Here is a 20311-nt window from a genome sequence, read left to right on the forward strand (position 1 = left end):
TTGCTTCGGATATAACTTTTATAGCTGCTGTCCATTTAATTGCCAGCATTTCTCCTCTGATTGTCTCCGTGTAATCAAAAGAAAAAGAGCTTCTTCTCTATTTCATTATTTTGAAACAGAAAAGAACGTGTACATGTGTGTGTAGTAACGTTACATATCACGTATATCAAATGTAATATTTATGGGGGAAAATACCCTTGTACTAAGAACAAAGTTAACAGTTAAAAAACGATCCCGTTATAAATCAATAGGCCTATAACTGAATCCAGTTTTGTATTTAAGGTTCACAAAAAAAAAAAGAAAGACTTATGTCTGAAGAAATAATTCACAAAAATGTGAATGTGACCTTAATTTACAAATTTTGGCACTTCAGCACTGTTTGAAATGATGGCACTAAAACCATTGTTATATCATAGACAACCAATGTTTATTTAATAAAATAAAATACTGATTAAAAAAAAATTCAAAAAGACTGGGTTGAACTGTTTATTTTTTTTTTTTAAATCAACAACTTTCTAATCAAACCATTTCAACTAAACCCATTACAATTTCACAATAGACAAACCAAACTAAAAAGACAATATAAACTAGGCTACAAATCTTAACAAGACAAACTGAAAAGTAGTTGAAAAATAGCAGAAAACAGTATAACAGTATTTACTGGAAGATCGATCACTGTAGGCTATTGTTAAGCTAAAACCATATCACATCATGAAGTATCCGACTCATCAGCTTAACTCTATCTACGAGCCACAAGCTCCAGAAGAGTTGAGGCAATCTTGTCAAGACTGGTGGAGGTGCTCGCTTCTGGAGGTGGTGAGGCTGATGGCTGGAACGGGTCGTACGGTTCATCGCCAGCTTGACTGTCATTCTGATGGGACCTGTGCTGTGCTCTCCCGACATGCATCCTTCCTTCTTCTTGATGAGAACTTGGTGGGAAGTTACCAGGAGGCTTTCCAAAGCTCTCTGAAAACAGGATAATCAGGAAGAATCAATCAGGAGATCATGACGAATGAAGCAACAGCAAAAAAATTATACTAGTTCAAAAAGTGGGGGGGAAAAATGGTTAGAAATTCTTAGAAACACTTTGAAATACTGTAATATTATCATCTGCTCCACAGGAAGACTAGTTTGCCCTATGATATCTGGGTGTTAGTTTACCTTGAAAACCTCTCTCAACACCTGCAGGGCCTCTGCCCTCAAAATGCTCAAATGAACGTCTTCTTTCAGAATCCACATTTCCGAAGCCTCTGAAATCGTCTTCATAATATCTTGTCTCTTGAGTTCTTCTTGGAGCTTCTTCTCTGGAAGTTCTTGAATATTCTTCGTAACGTTGTTCCTGTTCTCTAGGATCATCATCATATTGTCTCCTCTCTGGAAGACCTTTAGGTTTCTCTTGTAACCTTGACTTTTGAAATCCTCTGGGATCATCAGCGTACGGCCTTGCTTCTTGAAGACCACTGGGATAACCGTCAAATCGGTTTGGCTCCTTGTAATCATCTTCATAATGTCTGGTCTCTCTATGAGCTCTGGGGTCATCCTCACTTTGTCGGACCTCTCGGAAATCTCTAGGGTCATCTCCATATTGTCTGGATTCCTGGAAACTTCTGGGATCGTTTTCATATCGTCTGATCTCTTGGAAACCCCTGTTTTCTGAATACATGCCATCTGGATCATCCCTTGGGTCTTTATATGCATCTCTGCGTTGCTCCGTCTGCTTTACCCCTCTGTGATCACCGACAGATTGTGAAGATGGGCCCTTTAGATGAAAGACAACAAAAAGATAATTATTTAGACCAAATTAAATGAGAATGATTCTTAAAAGATAACACTGTGCTTACCCCAGCGGTTCCGGATTTTTTTGCTTGGAACTCTTTCAAAACTGTGCACAACTTTTCTTTAAGAAATCTGGCGTCATCCATATTTTCGATCTGGATGTCACTCTGTAATTTAAAAAGAATATGTTCAAATGAAAACTCCAGTCTATCTAGTAAATTATTTTTTTTCATGTTGGTCAAATATTCTGCACTCACAAGTATGTCCAGAACGTTTTCATGTTTTGGATCAAGATGGGATACACTTCCAGGGTCCACAAATTGGTTATTGAATGACTGTATAGAGAGGAATACAAAAAACAACAACATGAGAATTCCAACGAACACCAAGTACAATTACATACACAGTTATAGCGAGTTTTTGCGTAGTCAAGCTACAGTCTGTCAAAGGATATACAGTATGACAAAATGCTTGGTTGAATATTTGAAATATTAAATACGTTTGCATGTACAAAGACAGTTAAAGCCAATTGTAGTCTGGTTAATATGTATACAGTACATGCTGGACAAGCACAAGCTACAAATCACAATCTATTTCTGTCAAGGTGCAAAATAGCGAAATTTCACTAACAAAAAAGACCCATTGGCTATCAATAGTGTAGTGGTGTATGAAGCGCAGTTCACACAGAAGTCCCTTTCAAACAGAGCATATTTCTGTTGGTCAACTTGACAAATTTACGTGAACCCGTTGCAAAATCTGTGTGGGGAATTTTTTTTTCACACTTAGGCAAAATTCCCAATCACATGGACTCCAATTCGACCGTGAAAATTCACTGAATAACACTAAATATTACCACACCATTAGTCGGACTTCACAGAAACAGACTGTTGTATACATACATGTATACATATTTTAACTAAACAAAGTTATTGCTTTAGGCTAAATGAAATCAAACTGCATGTAAACGCACTTAATGAGTCAAGTAAAAAATACCTATACAACACATTTAAAACAAGTTATCTTAAATTCTCAATATACTTGTTTTTGTGTGTAAACCCAAGGGTTTAGTGGCTTTGCAGTTTTACCGGAGGTGGATGTTTTGCTCTGATCTGTGCTCCTCTTGACTTCTCTTTTTGGATGTTTTTTTTTGAATGTCTAAAATGAGAATTGTAAAAGACAAAACAAAATACAATTAAAGACAACAGACTAATGCAAATGGGTGTAAAAATACTAATAATTGCATCAAATTTCATAACATTGTGCAACAAAGTTTATGATTTTCTGAATGTGACTATGAAATGATCCAACAAGCCACCTCATATGTGCGAGTGCTATTTCCTCTGTGGTTGCATCAGAGAATCTGCTCTTCTTTTTCTTTTTAGCGGGAACAGCTTCCTGGGAATATGCTCTTGGATCTCTGGGCTCAAGCATGTGGGGATAACCTTGCATCTCATTAGCTTTGTCCCAAGGCCCTCTGGGCAATTCTCTGACAGTCCCTCTTCTCTCCTCGTCATGAAAGCTTTTTCCATGCATTGGCATGGGATTCGTGGCAGGCTTTTCCTCTTCATAAGTTGCGTATCTTCTATATTCCATTTGCTCAGCCTGATATTCAGATTCTCCAGGGCGCTGGATTCGGAGGTCTTTGTCATTAAATCGGTTTCTTGGCATGCCTTCATTATAAACTTTCTCTTGGACATCTATAGACACAAGTCTATCACCTCTTGAGAACTGTCCTTGGCCAAGAACGTCTTCATAGTCTTCTCGAAGTCTCCTTGCACCCTGGTCTGCATAGGGCCTAGTATGCATTTCTCTTTCAGCTCTTTCAGGATAATTATCCCCTCGTAAGCCTCTTCCTCGAATGTCGGCTTCTTCATATGGTTGTTGATGTCGGTTTCCTTCTGGATAGGATTGCTGGTGGACTGCATCATCTGGATTAGGTCTATCATAATGGTCATAATTTTCGTCAATATAATATGGTCTTCCCTGTTCTTCTAAGTACGCCTGTTTATGAATCTTATCTTCTGCCAAAGGTGACTCCCTGCTAGAGTCTCGTCCATAGTAGGGTTGTTCATGAACACTGGGAGGTAAATCTCTTCCTGTAAGGTACAAAATTGTGTTTACAATTTTACACAAACTGGAATTCTGTATGAAAAAGTTTAAAAAGTCAAAATTTTACCTTGGAAATTTGGAAATACGTCTCTTCTGAGTGCCTGAAATGAAATTACAGCTGAATAGTAAATCATATTTCTAGATGTTTAATATAAAACTATTAAAAATAATTAATTTTATAAGTAACTAAGATGTTAATACCACTGGCGTTCCCCATCCCTCCTGCTTTTCGACCACTGCAGCTTTTGCTCTGGCAACGAGACCTGGTTGTTTCTGTGCGCTGTCATGCCATGTCACCAAGTCTGGCCTTTTCAGTTCCTGGTAAGACAGATCTAATGTAACCACTTTATTTTACTCTGAACAGAATAAAAGTAAAAGTAAAAGGAGGAAAAATGCCACCATACCAAGTATTTTTGCCGGTGCTTGCGTCCAACGACGTGGGCCACCATACTAAAAAGGTCCATATCAACGGCACACAATCGGCACTTGTATTTTAACACGCCTTTGCCATCGTCAGTGACATGATCTGGGATCTGTCTCAGGGAGCCGAGACCTGAACAAAGAAATTATTCAATTGTGAAATAATGAATAGTTCACCCAATAATGAACATTTCTCTCACCTCATGCCATTTCATGATTAGTTTTCTTCTGCGGAACATAAAAGAAGATATTTAGAAAAACGTCTCTGTATTTGGTTTTGGCCATATAATGAAAGTCAATGGGGACCAAATTCCAGTGTTATTTTGGACCCCATTGACTGCCATTGTATGGGCGAAAACAGTTCCAAAACATTTTCCCAAATATCTTTTTTCGTGTTCTACAAAATAAAGAAAACCATACAGATTTGTAAAGACATGAGGTGAGTAAATGATGACTAAACTTTCATTATAGGGTTAACTATCCCTTTAAGACTGTTTTAATCATCATGATTTCAATGGTATCCTAACCAGTTTTGGTGATTAAGTCATCTTACCAATAATGGGCTCATCAAGTTTCAGGTATTTCAAATATTCTATGATATCTGTCCATTCCGGCAGTGGAGGTTGTCTCGGAATCTTTCCTATAAGAACAGAATAAGCTCATAAAACATGTTCATTTCAAAAGGTTACAAATATACAAAAAACATAGTCTTATGTCTGAAAGTTCATATAATTCTTCTACAGCAGCAGAATCTTCTAAGTAACACAAAATGTCTGAAATATGACCACCGCGTTCAAAAAAGGTGCATTTTCAAGCATAATGCTTTTTATAAGCAGTTTGTACCAGAGGAATACAAATTTGAATGAAATTCGATGAAGATTCCTCCAAAATTGTTTCCAATTGACCTACTATCAAACAGTAAAAGATAGTTCATTTTCATGAACACCATTTCTGTTTAAGTAGAAGCTGATTTAGACTCGAGGCCTCTGTTCAGGTGAAAAAGTTCTTGTTATCCTTCTTACCAATATTTAAAGGACATTTCCATTTATTTCTGCTGAAACGTCACATTTCATGAAAATCCATGGGAGGCCGTCTAATGTTCAGCAATCATAAACGACATCACTTGGTGAAAGACAAACTGGTCTCAAATTGTTAAGTAATGCTGAAGCATTACTCAATTGTGCCATCCACTCAAGGATCCATATGGTATCTCAGATCTCTAGAATCTAAGAAGCTTTGGGCAACATCCTCCAACATCAAAGTCCAGTAACTTCACAGCAAAGTCATGCTGAAAAGCATCTTTGCGCACTGCAAGAAACAGGTTTTGCACAGGTGATGAGCTGGTACAACCGTTGTACTAGCTTTCTCACATCGCTATGGCAAAACAGTATCCCAGGATTGAGATCAGTCTGAAAGATGCTGTAGAAATCCAAACTTATCCACCTGGGAATCTGTCCATACACATAATATGTATGGCATACTTGCTTCTCTAGTCCTCAATGCCTCCTTTGGTAATCACAGATATAAAAGGGGACACTATGAAAGTGAAATAAAAAAAGTAAGAAAATCTGCTGAGCACACTGGAAGCATTGTGCTAATCCAGCATGTATACTGTATTTTGGGGTGTGGGGAAAAGTACAAATTCATCCCACATTGCACATTTAAATAAATACGGTGGGAAAAAAATTACTGGATGGCATGAACGACGAGGCAAACCATGAATTCATTGTTCAGATGTAGTTCTTATGTCACCATTTTTTGAATGTTGCAGTGTTTATTGAAAATGATTTATCTGTGCACATAATTTTTTTTAAATGTGCATTTGTAATCTTTAAATAAAAAACGGCCCCCTCACAGTGACATTGCACTGATGTACTTGTCGTCAGAGAAGAGAAGGCTGGCCAATAAGGGTGTCCAACAGCCAGACGAGTTTCAATCCTTCCCCTCCAGCAACATGTCACTCGCATGAAACGTTTGCAATTAGCAAACGACAACGGTCCAATCAATTCCTGATAGACAAACTCAAGTCCCGCCCTAAATTTTTTCCCTCATTCGAGAAGCCATTTCACTAGGATATACATCGCAAATTCCGCTTCATGCCTTACACCTAAAGCCAAAAAAGTCACCCACTTCCCCGCTACATTCCTGAAATAGATTCACATCTTATTCTATTCCTGTCTCTTGAAAATTTCATGGTTTCACTACATCCATAAAAATCCACGTATGCATTCCGGTTCTGTGTGATTCCAACAAGTTTCTGTTTCTTCTTCATCTTCAAATCCACAGCTGACTGCCAACAAAACTATATCAGCTAGGTCTTCATATTACTTCAGAAAAAACCAAACAGTTCTTTCTTGTGATGATTCCTATCATCAGTGGTGAATCCTGCGAGTTTGACGACCATATATTTTGATGGCAGAAGGACATCTTCCTCAATGGAAACCCTACCTGACCTATGGAATGATACCTGACAATTTGAATACTTACAATCTCCTTGAGATTTCGGTTGAATTTCCTGATAGGATACAGAATTGTGCTTCTAAGCACATTAAAATGTCAATATAACCTCAAATCAATTACAAATAAATACAATTCTGGGACACTTTGGGTGTGTTCACACTTGTAGTTCAGTTTCTGGTGCCTCCAAAAAAGAAAATTATACATTTAGTCCTGGTTCGCTTAGCGTTCACACTGTCATTTTTAACACTGAACCTAAAGCTATAAAACAAAAGGTATAAGGTCTGATTGGAGAGCTTTTATGACATACAGTATATTTTGTGACAGGACTTACTGAACATTTGAAACAATGCTGTGTGCTGGACTAAATGCACTTGTTGTATGTGTGTTTATGGGAGTATTTTTACCAGCTGAGAATGCACAAACAGCTTAGAAAATGTGGAAAAGAGTCAAAACAGCACAAAGAATTCCAGTCACACACATAAACGAAGATCTGCTGCAAGGAGACGCGGTTCCAATGCCTGTACTGAACTGTAATGGACAACATCGGGACTATGACGAGAAGAAGCAGGTATGCTTGAGTTTTTGGATCTTTTAGATGTCTTTGGTCCATGTTGTGTTCATATTTCAGTTGAACTGCACCTGAAAATGTGGTTCACGGTCCGCCTGTTTGGTGGCACCAGGGTTCAGATGCCAGCGTTCACACTTATTTAAATGAACCGCACTAACAGAGTTAGTTATAATCGAACCAAACCTCCCAAGTGTGAAAACACCCTTAGTATAATCTTATTACACTGATTCCAACTCTGTCTGAACAAAACGTGATATTTTTTTACTGAACACAATTGGGATAACTTTAAGAAAAAAAAAAGATTGTATCACAAAGTTGTGATTTTTACTACTTACCCTGTGAAGCATAGGACTCCTCTTTCTTTGAAGAGATAAACAGTGGAGGAAAAACAGGGACAGATGATTATACGTTTTACTTATGATCACTTCATAGGAGTTACTTGCAATACTGAAATAAAGTAAACAGAAGTTAATAATGACAAAGCAACAAAGAGTGTTGAGATAGTTGATGGTCCAAACCCCAGAAGGGGAGACCTTCTTTCATCATTGGGCTCTTGATTAAGGCACTTAACCCCAGGAGCTCCATGGGACCAGTATTGTGCATCACTCTGAAGAAAAGTTAAAGGTTGAAGAACCAAAAGTATGGACATCATAATGTGTGTGGAATAAGGAATCCAAATTTTCCAGAAGCAATCCACAAGGTTGGGTTTCACTTGTTGATGAGATGAAATAATGAGGAATTTTATAAAAGTTGAAGAGTAATGTGCCACAAAAGTGTAAAAACAAAGTTCTGAACAGTCTAGTGAGAATGTACTTAAGTCAAAGACTAGAAAAAAAACATGAAAATGTGTCCTTGGATTTATGCAGGATTCAGTGCAATATTTATTCAGGTAGAACTTGTGTTAATTTATAAAAAAAGAGTGAAATTTCTAAGTGAAATAACAGAATACATTTTTGGATAACCTACAATCCAGTAGGTAAAATCCTTTCTGTCCAGAACCCAATGAACCGACAGTGACAGCATGTGGAAGTTATAACATACAAAAAAGAAATTATGCAAGAAGAATTGATGGCCAGAATTTCCATTTGACCAAAAGTTGTAAGTACTACCTATTTCCCAGGCATAAACAAAATATATTTGTGCTCGAAGATTGCTTGTTTACTTGCTACAAAATGCCTCATACAAAACCTTTGAGTAACTTTCAAAGATTAAAATTTGTCACGAATGTCACAAACTTTGGAAAAATAATGCAACAAGTTCTTCCTTGTGAACATTCTTTACTGCAACCTGTGCAGTCTGACTCTCGCATTGTGGCCAGCCAAACAGACTGGAACTCACAGATTTTCACAACTCTTGCCATTTTAGTATGCAACATGCATCCAATGGTCATTAATCAGTCTTGAAAGGAAGCACATCATCTTGTTGCACCACCAACAACCGCACTGGCTGTCGTCTGACAAACTACAGCACAATTTTGTGCCGATGAAGTGAAGTAGTTTGAGGATGCCCTCAGACTACAAAAATAAACAAATGTTATAGTGCTTCTGAACCTTCTCAAACGTACAGAAGTGTACAAGAATATATTGTTTCAAGCAGCACCATCCATTCAGGAGACTGAAGATCCACGTGATCGAAACCCTTGTTAAAGCAGAAAGATAAACATATAAAATGGTAGAGTGTATTTGGTCTTCAAAATGTTATGTAACTGGCAACTGGTATCTCAGGATGTTTTCACACTTGAATCCTTTTTAAAAGAACCAGAAGTGGACCTAGAAAAGTGTCCTTGAAAGAGGACGCTGGGGTCTCTGACGTCTTTGTGGTCATACTGTTGCTTATTGGTAAAGATAAAGAAATGTCCTCGAACAGACTCCAAAATAGCCCCGTGTCCACACAACTCATCCTAATATGCTTTAAAGAAGATTGAGTAGTTTTTGGGACTGGTAAAGCAATGCAGAATAACCCATGTACAAGGTCATAACCTGTATACAGTGTCCGAGACAAAGGAAATAAACAGGTAAAATGTTGTTTGCTGGTTGATCTCTATTCCTTAGAAGTCCTAAAGTTGAATGAAGCAGAATAGTGAATAAAACAAAAGACAAACAATCAAGTATTATAGTCTAAAACTACTAAAAACATTAATAATACTTACATAAAAAACAGAAATACTACTGCTATATAGCCTAAACACAAATTTTTACATTCAAAAATACAGAGAAAAACAGCAGCCATTATTCCAGGCTTCCTCGGTGTCACGTGATCCGTCGGAAATCATTTTAAATTGTCTAAATTTGGTGGTCAATTTTTGATATTCATTCAGACACTACACTGGATTTTCTCTCCTTACCTTCAAATGTTGCAGTGTAGTCACGTGGATTTTGTAATGAGTTTCGCCCCTTATTCTTTTATCGCATATCTGAGGAACGAAAATGATCAATATTATTTGTCTAGAATAGTCACATCAATGCATTTACATAAAGTTATAATAAACAGGATGAACATTACTATCTGTTTGTGAGCACTATGGTCAAAATAAGACGGATTTACCATGCAGTCGATGAAGGTGTTGGCCTGGTCATCGTCGTACACGGTCAGCAAATCAGACATCTCTGCAAACTAAAATAAGACACAATGTTGTTTTATAGGGAGCTAAGCGCATAATATGTTCTTAGACAGTCGTGCGAGATTAATACAGTGCAGAAAACATTATTCAATTTAGATGCATCACACATTTCATACACGTCTACGTAATAAAAATTTCGACGCACCTACTGTAACGCCTCGCCCGCAAGAATTAGCGATAGATTAACGAAATAGCGATCTGCGCTTTTAATTCCCCCAACACAAAACTATTTCCTTGAACAGTGATATTAAAGTGAAGTTACAAACAAAATTTTGTGAAATCCAATTTTTACGTTAGGCCACTTCTTTCATCCTTGGCTTCTTCTGTGGTGAAATTATATTTTCTGCAAAAACGTTTGTACCACCTAGTGGATGGGTGCGAATAGTTCGTAAAATAAAATAAAGAAAAAATAAAACAAACAATAATAATAAAATAAACTAAGATCATTTTGTTGTTCCCAACCTGTATGGCCTTTTTTCTTCTTCTCTAGAACATAAAATTAGATGTTATGTCTAACTAACACTATATGTTATAGTGTTAGGAACTGACAGCCTCAGTCACCATTCACAATAAAAAGCAAACAATGAAAGTGAATGGTGACTGAGACTCTTCTGTCTTATATATTATTTTGTCTTCCACAGAACAAAAGTCATACAGGTTTGGGACAAAACCGAGCCTGGAACAGTAGGCTATGATGAAATTCAACACACGTGCTCGTTCCCAAAAAACAGGTTATCTGAAGAATGCTACCCAATGCACATACAGTTTTACCCAGCAGGGGTCGGTGTGATTCAATAAGTGTATGCTTTATGACATTCGCCAGAGGCTATAGTGAAAATACAGTAGGCTACAGTAAATCCACTCACTGACAAACAGAAATATATACCTCTCTGCCTCTCTTTTACAATTTAATACAAAAAGCCAAAAGATTGGGAGAATTATGAAAAACAGACGAACTTGAAAATTAGTCTATGTGTATATCCATATCGGGAAACCTTGTAACTTTCCTATGATCTAAGACTGTGCCCACCCACCTGTGATCTTTGAGTTAGATTTGACCTGCAATAAAAACCCATAAAAATGATTACAGATCTAAAACCTCTATGAGACCTCATCTAGGACTAAATCCAGGTCCCAATGTGTATCATGATAAAAAAAATATATTAATTGAATGTTGATGGGATAATTACAGTAAAAAATTGTTACCGGATTTCAATCACTTTTGGCATTTCACTTTCACATTTCCATTCACGTGTAGTTCACAAATAAAGAAATTGTGTATTTCACATACATTTCCATGTGACATTTCACATTTGTTTCAATAATCCAATTTGGTGTTTATAGGTGTTTAGGAAAGTACTAAAGTGGTTTTTGTTGCCATGTGGTGGTCTTATAGAAGAAAATTTATAGGCCTAAAATGTACCTTTATTGAAAATGAGCCAGAAATTACCTGAAGACAATATGAGGGAAAATAATCATCATCAGCAAACTTTATTACAGACACAGGGTCCAAATGTAAAAAACCAGACAATAAATAAAATAAACAAAATACAACAGTACACACACACACACACACACACACACACACAGAAATGCAGACACACACATGTAGACACACATATAGACACACACACATATAGACACACACACACACACACACACACACACACAAATAAGATACTTTCTCTCTCTCTCTCTCTCTCTCTCTCTCTCTCTCTCTCTCTCTCTCTCTCTCTCTCTCTCTCTCTCTCTCTCTCTCTCTCTCTCTCTCACACACACACACACACACACAAACTCTCACACACACAAATAAGATACTCTCTCTCTCTCTCTTACTCACACACACACACACACACACACACACACACACACACACACACACACACACACACACACAAATAAGATACAATATTGTGTAAAATATAATAGTGTAAATGTGGGTGTTTATTCATTTTAAAATGTGTGTGTTCATTCATTTTTGGGTGTTCATTCAATGTTACAGTAACAACTTTCAATTTAGGTTTGAGAGAATCAATTCCAAGAAGACATTTTTGCACATCAAAACACATTTCTAATGAATATATGATCTATCACGAAGAGTCTTTGAAGTGCCAAGGAAAATTGGATGTTTCGAATTCCATCATATTCTACCAAAAAAATCATTATGGGCCCCCTGAGGACCCAGTTAAGGTCACTGGAAAGGGAAAGGCTGCTTTTTCTGAAGCAAACTCCCGCCCCCGGTAGTCTTCTCTGACTCCAGTCTCAGCTACACTCGGGAGAGCCGCCGGCCGGCGCTATTAGTAATTTGTGTTATCCAAGATGGAGGAGGTTTTGTGATGTTCCACAGCACTCAGAAGTGATCCTTTCCCGTCCGTGTCAGATCATTCCTCAGACACAGGGGCGGACATCTTTTCTAAATCCCTCTGCCTGTGGGGAAAATAAAGAGCAACTTTAGATTTGGATATTAGTTTTTTGTGTTTTTCGCCACAGCCATGAGCTCGGGGGAAGGGGCCGAGGAGGCGGCTAAGGACGCGGCCGATATAGCGACGTTCTTCAAATCTGGTAAGCCCGAAACTCGCGAGGCTGCGGGACATTGTTCGGGTGGGGAGGTTGGGTCGCACTGGGCATTTGCAGTCTTTTTTTCTACCATAAATAATGCATCAAGTGCAAAAATCTCTATAATATTGGTTTTGACAACCAGCGTTAGGTTGAAAATGTGGTTTATGACAACCTAGCTGGAGAAATATCAGTTGGTTGTGTCGTTAGCTCCAGTCATTTGTGCCCGTTGGTTAAAGATTTTAGCAGCATAATTACAGAAATCACAATCACATCCTATGGATTTTAACTGCTTTGTCAGTAAAATATCATTATGTTCAATTTATGTGGGTCAATCGTGCAACATATGGGCTCGTGGCTGGAAATATAAGGTTAGCTGGAGTGTTTTGCAGGCCACATGAATAAATAAATTCAGTTATACTCCCAGATACACAGATTTTACCCACAAAACCCCTTATTGTCTATTATCATCTCCATACTCTTTATCTTGATTCTGAGGCAGCCATAGGAAATGAAGTAAATTCAAAGTGTCAGTCCCTTTATGCTACTTTTTAATGATCCATTTCTGAACGGATAAATAAAATGCCGTTATTTATAAACACAAGACTATCAGTTAGTCAGACAATCAGTAGTTTATGAGCGATCCGACGAATCTGAGAATCGAAGGTAGTCAGCAATGTAAACAATGACCTGGCGTGGCACTCCAACTCCCTGCTAACTCGTTAGCATGGTGTGATAGATTGAGGTGGTGAAAGAGGTTAAAAATATTAAATACCTCAGCACTTCAAATCATGCTATCGTTATTCACGTAAAAGATAGTGACAGACGCGATAGCGGTTATTTCGGCCAGATTTAGCTTGAAAACAGGATTAATCTGTAACCTTATTAACTCGTGTAGCATTTGGTTGCTAAATTAGCAAAGCTATTCTAGAAAGATTGATGACACAATTACCTTCTGTCTTGGACCAGCTTATGAAATATCATATTAATTTTAATCAAATATTAGATTGCTTTTATGTTAGTGATGATGTAATGTGGTTGATTTAATTAATAGCTATCTGATGATGATGTATACAGGCTTGTAAATCAGATATATGACACATCTTGTTGTTCATTCTGATAGCAGGACTTTCATCTGCAAGCCCAGTTAATCATTCACAAGACTCTTTTTAATGCCTCTGCATAATGCATTCAGGAAATATTCAGTCCAAGACTAGGTCACGAAGTCCTGTCCTACTGAAAACAACCATCTCAAACCAGCCTAAGCTGGTTTCAAGCTGTTTTGGACACATTTTAGCTGGTCGTTCTATTTGACCGGTTCATTTGCTGGTTAAACCAAATGAACACCAGCTTGGCCAGGCTGAGAGACCACCTTAAACCAGCTTATACTGGTTAAAACAGTTTTTCATGTTGGGTATAACCTTAAGTCTTCAAGACACTAGATGGGTCTAAAAGGATTTATTAAGTTGTTTTTAAAGTATTATGATAAGTTACACCAGTTTCAACACAAATGACACTACCCTCTTGAGATACGAGCGTAGTGGTTTTGTTTTGGGTTTCTGAAACCACAATGGGAAGTACTGTATCTTGCAGATTTCACACCGGAAATCTTTGGTTGTTTCAGTAACCTCTCAAGAGGCTTTTGGTTTTAAACATTTTTCTTGTTTTTAGCATAGCCACTACGTTACTGTTAAATATTAATACCCACTTTGCACATATCTGTGTACCATCATGTTTGAACATGCATCAGCTCATAGACTGTCTCTAACTCCACCTCCTCACCCCTGTACTCACTAAACACTTTGACCCGGTGTTCATCATCCGTCTACATGCCATAGAAATGAATCTTCTTGATACACCAATTATGTTTTCATCAATGATAGTAATAAAAAATGTTATAAGCACCAAATCAGCATATTAGAATGATTTCTGAAGGATCATGTGACACTGAAGACTGGAGTAATGGCTGCCGGAAATGATTTTCTTTCTGTGAGCCTGAGCAGATCTTCACAATTTTCACTCGTTCACATCTGAAGTTATTTATATATAATGATTCGGAAAAGTTCTGCCACACTTTCTGTTGACTTCATCAGTGGCTTTTTGTTGTTCTTAAGGTTTGTCGTCTAATATGTGAGTGTTGCTCATCAAATACAGAAAGAACATTCTAGACTCATTTATTTGAAAGTCATGAAGAAATATACAGTAGACCAATGCATGTTTTTGACAGCTGGCTCTAAAGGTGAAGTGTGTAATTTTTGCGAGCCAAGCAAAGTCCTCTAGCAAGCAAGCAAAGCTAAGTGTACCATCTTCAAAACCAGTTCAGACCTAATAAACACCTTTATTATCTGTACATATAAACCTCTGCGTCTTTAAGATGTAATATAAAATTTCGTCTTAACAGGCCACACAGAGTATGAGATTTTTTGCGAATGTTTGGTTTTCAGTTGTTTCTAGATCTTCTTAAATGTAGAATAAATATTAGTATGAAAATTATTGGATGAATCACAATTCGTTCATGAAAATGTTCTTATGCAAATTTCTTGACCACCTAGTGTCTTATAGTGGCCACAGCACATTAATAGGAAATATATATTTATAATTTTTCCCCCCAATTCTTTTGATTTATTCATCCAAAATTTGCAGAATTCTGTGACATTCCACGTTAAACTGTACATTCCATTTTTATAACTGTATTCTGTGATTTCGTCTTTGTTTTCTGCATTGCAAATCATAGTTGCCCAATATTAAACAGGGTTTGAAGAAGGCATTTTAATGTACTGTACTGTAACAAACAGACCTTTATAGGGGTCAAAAAAAGACACATTTAATGTCCTTCACTCTTAAAAATAAAGGTTCTTTATTGGCATCTGGTTCCACGAAGAAACTTTAACAGAATCATGGAATCTTTCCATTGCACAAAAGGTTCTTTATAGTGGAAGAAATTATTTTGAAATGTTCACTCTAAGAAAAAAAAAGGGTTAAAACTGTTTACTTAAAGGTTATTTGGCGAACCAAAAATGGTTATACTACGGCATCACTGTGAAAACCCTTTTAAAATGCCTGTCTTTTGTTCATAGAATAATCCCTCTTATTGTTAAAGTCATAGTTTTATGTTCTTTCTCTTTCCTTAACTTTTTTTGAACTTCGCATTGTGTGCTAACTTGCTCTTCTGTTGATTTTGATGGTGCCTTTGTCCTTGGCTAATAGGCCCCCTAGTAGTTTTTGGTGGCCTGGCAGTGGCTCTTTTTTCTCTCTGTAGCGTTAGATGAATTTTTCTGACACTCAGACGTCATGTGGTTAGCATTGAGGAGTTACATTTTCTGTCGTTGACTGTTACCACCACCCCAGCTGGATCGTCCCTGCGTTCAGCCCGTTCACCCTAGTCTCTCTCTCTCTCTCTCTCTCTCTCTCTCTCTCTCTCTCTCTCTCTCTCTCTCTCTCTCTCTCTCTCTCTCTCTCTCTCTCTCTCTCTCTCTCTCTCTCTCTCTCTCTCTCTCTCTCTCTCTCTCTCTCTCTCTCTCTCCTTTTCTCCTTCTATGTCTCTGTTGTGTCACGGCCATCTATTCCCTCTCATCTTTTTTTCAGTTTCTTGTTCGGCTCTTCTCTCTGTCTCCATGTGTGGTAGGGAAAGGTCGTTTTGACCTACATTCGCTGGGTTAGGAATGGTGCACTCGCTGCCCCCTCTGTCTCCTGGCACAGCGCAAGAAGATCCTACTTATTCAACTGTAGAGAGAGAGACGCCAAGACAGCTTCCGACAGTAAATCACTTGGGCCGATGCGGGATCATCCTGAGAAAATGAGGGACATAGTTAGTGGAAGAGAGGGCAGACGAGAAGCAAAAAAGACAGAATAAGGGCCAAAATGAGGGTGAGGGGTAAAATATGTCTAATAGAGAAACTGGGTGTGCATGTATTTGTGTTATTGCTGAAGAAGTCGACTATTGGCATTAGTTCTGTTGGTAACACTTTATAAGGTTCGATTAGTTAACATTGGTTAATGCAGTAGTTCTGGTTTGGCCATGGGACACACATTTTTCCAAGGTCATTAATGGCGCTTTTCCACTGCTGGTACGGCTCAGTACGGTTCGGCTCGGCGCGACACGGTTCGGCTCGCTTCGCTTTTCCACTGCTTGGTACGACTCGGCTCGGCACGGCACGGCTCGGCTCGCTTTAGCTCGGTTTGCTTTTCCACTGCAGTTAGTACCGCTTCAAAGTGGGTGGGATTATAGTCGGACCGTTATAGTTTATCCGCTCCTCGGCAACCAACGAGACGAACGACTGCACTTCGTCCACTGACCACGATTCAGTCATTTCTTTTTTATGGAAGTTTTCTTTCTTTCTTTTTTCTTCAAGCAAGTCAACCAAGTAGTTTTAAAACAGGTGCTACAGCGGAGGCTGTTGTCTACTGGCTATTTAAATCTAGTGGGTTTAGTGTCTCGTGTCGCAAATACAATGACGCTGATAGTGACGATTCTGTCTGTCTGACCAATCAGTGATCTGTAGTGTTTTCACGTCACATTTTATGGCGCTTTTCCACTGCATAGTACGGTACGGTTCGGTTCGGTATGGCACGCTTTGGCGCTTTTCCACTGCATAGTACGGTACGGTTCGGTTCGGTACGGCTCACTTGTGGTGCTTTTCCACTGCATGGTACGGTACGGTACGGCTCGCTTCGGCTCGCTTTAAATGGTACCTGGTCTGTTGAGGTTCCAAGCGTACCGTACCGGTACTAAAATGTAGCCGCACACGGCTTAGCCGCACACGGCTATCACCGGACCTACAAACAGTGTAGGGACAAAATAACGATCAGTCCAACCCACTTTGAAGGGGTACTAACTGCGGTGGAAAAGCAACCGAGCTAAAGCGAACCGAACCGTGCCGTACCGAGTCGTACCACGCAGTGGAAAAGCGAAGCGAGCCGAACCGTTCCGCGCCGAGTCGAACCATACCGAGCCGAACCGAGCCGTACCAGCAGTGGAAAAGCGCCATTAGTATCGGTACGGTACGCTTGGAACCTCAACAGACCAGGTACCATTTAAAGCGAGCCGTACCGTACCGTACCGTACCATGCAGTGGAAATGCGCCATAAGTGAGCCGTACCGAACCGAGCCGTACTGTACCATGCAGTGGAAAAGCGCCATAAGCTGTGACATACATTTTTAGGAATTTAAAACAAGCTAATTTATTTTTCAAATGGTTAACTTACACACAAGTATCGTCCCACTTAACTTAACATACACATAAATTGTATACGATGTATACGCATTGTAACACGATGAATAAACAGTATTATAATTATATTAAAAATATAGAATTGGTGGTATTTTGGGCTAAGCTTACAGAAACTACAGTTACCATGGTATTTACACAATACTAACTTGGACTGCTAATAAAACATGGACACTGTTCTTTATGAATAGAATGATTTTTATATTTAATTTTATAAAATATTTGAATAGTTTCTATTCATCAGAGTCTCAAAATGTGTCATGGTTGGTTTCCACAAAAAATATTCAGCACAACTGTTTTCAACATTGATAATAATAATAATGAAAAATGTTTCTTGAGCAGCAAATCAGCATATTAGATTGATTTCTCAAGGAACATGTGGCACTGGAGTAATGGAGTAATCAGCCATTCTGATTGGTCAGTTACTTTCAGTTTAATGACTGCTAAACTGTTATTCATTTTCTAATAGTGCATTGATTGTTCCAAGTCCTTGTATCACTGGAATCAATCAGAACCAAGTATTCCACAGATCAGTGCAATAATAAGTATAGTTATATCATGCCATGTGCTTCATTACAGCTGTTTGGCCATTGATATGAGAGCACATGGCTGCTGCGACCTTTGACTGTATCATTCCCTGTAAGCGTCAGGAATCATGTACAAAAGGAAAGCATTGTTGTTTGAATACAATAGTGTAGAATCCAACTTCCCTTTTTGAAAACAACTGTGGCGAAGACATGTTTGTGTATTAACCGGTCCCTCAAAAAGCACACCTGAATCCTATTTCTGTTCAAAAAGCCCCCTGACACACGGCCCAGTTCTTTCATTACAATACGTATGGGCATTGCCTGAACCATCTTAGACATTAAACGCTTGGAGACCTGAGTCGATGCCATCCATCCTCAGAATGATCCATCCATATCCTTTCCTTGTTTTGAAATGTGTCTTTACTCTACTCTTCCTCTCTTTATCCTTACGACAGTGATTACTTAACCACACCCTTCAGTTTTCATTGGTGGGCACTCAATGTTCTTCGGCGAGAATCGACTCGCTCGCTGATGTGATGAATTTAGAGTAAATTATTTCAAATGCAGTTTATCATTGCAAAAAAATCATAAAGCACAAGCCTTTTTATCTGGTTATGTCGAAACACTAAATACGTAGTGAAATGCTAAGGGAAATCTACCCAAGTGTCAAGAAGTCGGACAGTTGACATGTCTTGAACATTGACATAAACACAGAGAAAAAAATGTGTAACTGACCCGTTGCAGATGCAGATTAGGGTCCAATTCTCACTATTAACTATCTATTAACTATAGCTATGTTTCCATCCACACGTTTTTATCCGCATTAAGTGATATCGAATGAAAAATGCCTTATGGAAACAGTACAATTCGATTGAATTTCATGAATATCGACTCAAATTAAATACGATCGGTCTCATCGGATTTTATCTTGATCGATAAACGGCTTATGCGATAAACGCGGATGGAAACGTTATTATGGTGCGATCCATTTTGCCTAGTAAAACTTTGTTCGCAAATGTTGGCTTGAATGTTGTGCAATTCGGTGAGAAAATGAATGGAAACACCTTAACAAGTCTCAAATCAATTCGATATACCAATTTGATCGCAAAACAGCATGTGACGTCATTACGCACAGGTTTTTATCCGCTTTAAAGCCGTTGGATGGAAACACACTTTCACCAGCTTTATTCGCATGAGGTTTTTTATCGTACTTCAGATAATTCGATTGACAAGTGGATGGAAACATGGCTTATGACTTTTGCCTCAATAAACTCCTAATTACTGCTTATTAATAGTTGGTAAGGTAGTTAAGTTTAGGTATTATTAAGGAATGTAGAATATGGTCATGCAGAATAAGGCATTAATATGTGCTTCATAAGAACTAATAAACATCTAATATCCTAGTAATATGTGTGCCATTAAGAATTGTATCTTAAACTGAAGTGTTACCCAAATTAATTCTTACATATTAGAGCTGGAGATTCACACCAGAGTTCCAGATAAAGTTAACAGATGCAGAAGTATCTTGTATCTTGCATTTAGTATACATTTTTAACTATAGATAGACATTTACAGAAGACATAATCCAAATATCCTGCTCTATTTTTCTGACTTCAGATGCAATTTAGGTGATTACATGGAGTTTTATGTGGCACTGCTTCAGTGTTATAAACCGTCCAAACCCACAAGTCTTTGTATTTGATGGAGAAACATTATAGAATCAGGGTCAATGGTTGTAGGCTTGTTGTGAATTTGGTGGTTCATCAGTGCTTGGAGAACTTGGGATAGCACATCTGCATCACTTTGGGTCCTCTGTAAGGTCTTTTTTGCTTTCGTCACGTTGTCCTAGTTCCTCATTCAGTCAGCGTCAAGACCCTATGGATTCATCCCAGTGTCTGGGCTCAGTTTTTCTCTCATCCCATCTCTGCCCATTCTCTTTACTCCATACAGCCTACACATTCCCTTGTTGCAGCTAGGTTGGCGTATCGTATCACGGAACGATCTGCACCTCTCTCCTTCTCGTCTTGTTGTGATGTCCCTCTGATAT

The 20311-nt window shown here is 38.3% G+C and overlaps 2 protein-coding genes across 12 annotated transcripts in view; one reads left to right on the forward strand and one right to left on the reverse strand.

Annotated features, from left to right (window-relative positions):
* Nucleotides 1-473: 473 nt before the first annotated feature.
* On the reverse strand, nucleotides 474-10275 carry si:ch211-13c6.2 (uncharacterized protein LOC100000125 homolog). 3 transcript variants are annotated; one of them, XM_056249635.1, is made up of 14 exons: nucleotides 10103-10275; nucleotides 9878-9946; nucleotides 9678-9746; nucleotides 7669-7693; nucleotides 4859-4945; nucleotides 4290-4438; nucleotides 4087-4203; nucleotides 3953-3986; nucleotides 3092-3872; nucleotides 2862-2931; nucleotides 2034-2111; nucleotides 1842-1943; nucleotides 1162-1759; nucleotides 474-966 (listed from the first exon to the last, which is right to left on the reverse strand). In XM_056249635.1, the coding sequence occupies exons 2-14, from the start codon at nucleotides 9935-9937 to the stop codon at nucleotides 740-742; spliced, it is 2397 nt and encodes a 798-aa protein (XP_056105610.1). In that variant the 5' UTR covers nucleotides 9938-9946; nucleotides 10103-10275; the 3' UTR covers nucleotides 474-739. The 3 variants fall into 3 exon arrangements, with proteins under 3 accessions (XP_056105610.1, XP_056105611.1, XP_056105612.1); XM_056249636.1 differs by having other exon boundaries at nucleotides 10099-10275; XM_056249637.1 differs by lacking the exons at nucleotides 7669-7693; nucleotides 10103-10275.
* A 1913-nt stretch (nucleotides 10276-12188) lies between these two features.
* The window catches only part of trioa (trio Rho guanine nucleotide exchange factor a), a 134269-nt gene continuing 126146 nt past the window's right edge, over nucleotides 12189-20311 (forward strand). For 6 of the 9 annotated variants that reach the window (XM_056249624.1, XM_056249626.1, XM_056249625.1 and 3 more), the window contains exon 1: nucleotides 12189-12515. In XM_056249624.1, the coding sequence (XP_056105599.1) occupies nucleotides 12446-12515 (70 nt within the window). In that variant the 5' untranslated portion in view covers nucleotides 12189-12445. The remainder of the gene's footprint in view (nucleotides 12516-20311) is intronic. The other 3 variants (XM_056249628.1, XM_056249627.1, XM_056249631.1) reach the window with 1 other exon arrangement.

Source organism: Rhinichthys klamathensis, unplaced genomic scaffold, assembly GCF_029890125.1.
Source record: "Rhinichthys klamathensis goyatoka isolate OS25496 unplaced genomic scaffold, OSU_Roscu_1.1 h1tg000060l_1, whole genome shotgun sequence".
NCBI classification, from domain to species: Eukaryota; Metazoa; Chordata; class Actinopteri; order Cypriniformes; family Leuciscidae; genus Rhinichthys; species Rhinichthys klamathensis.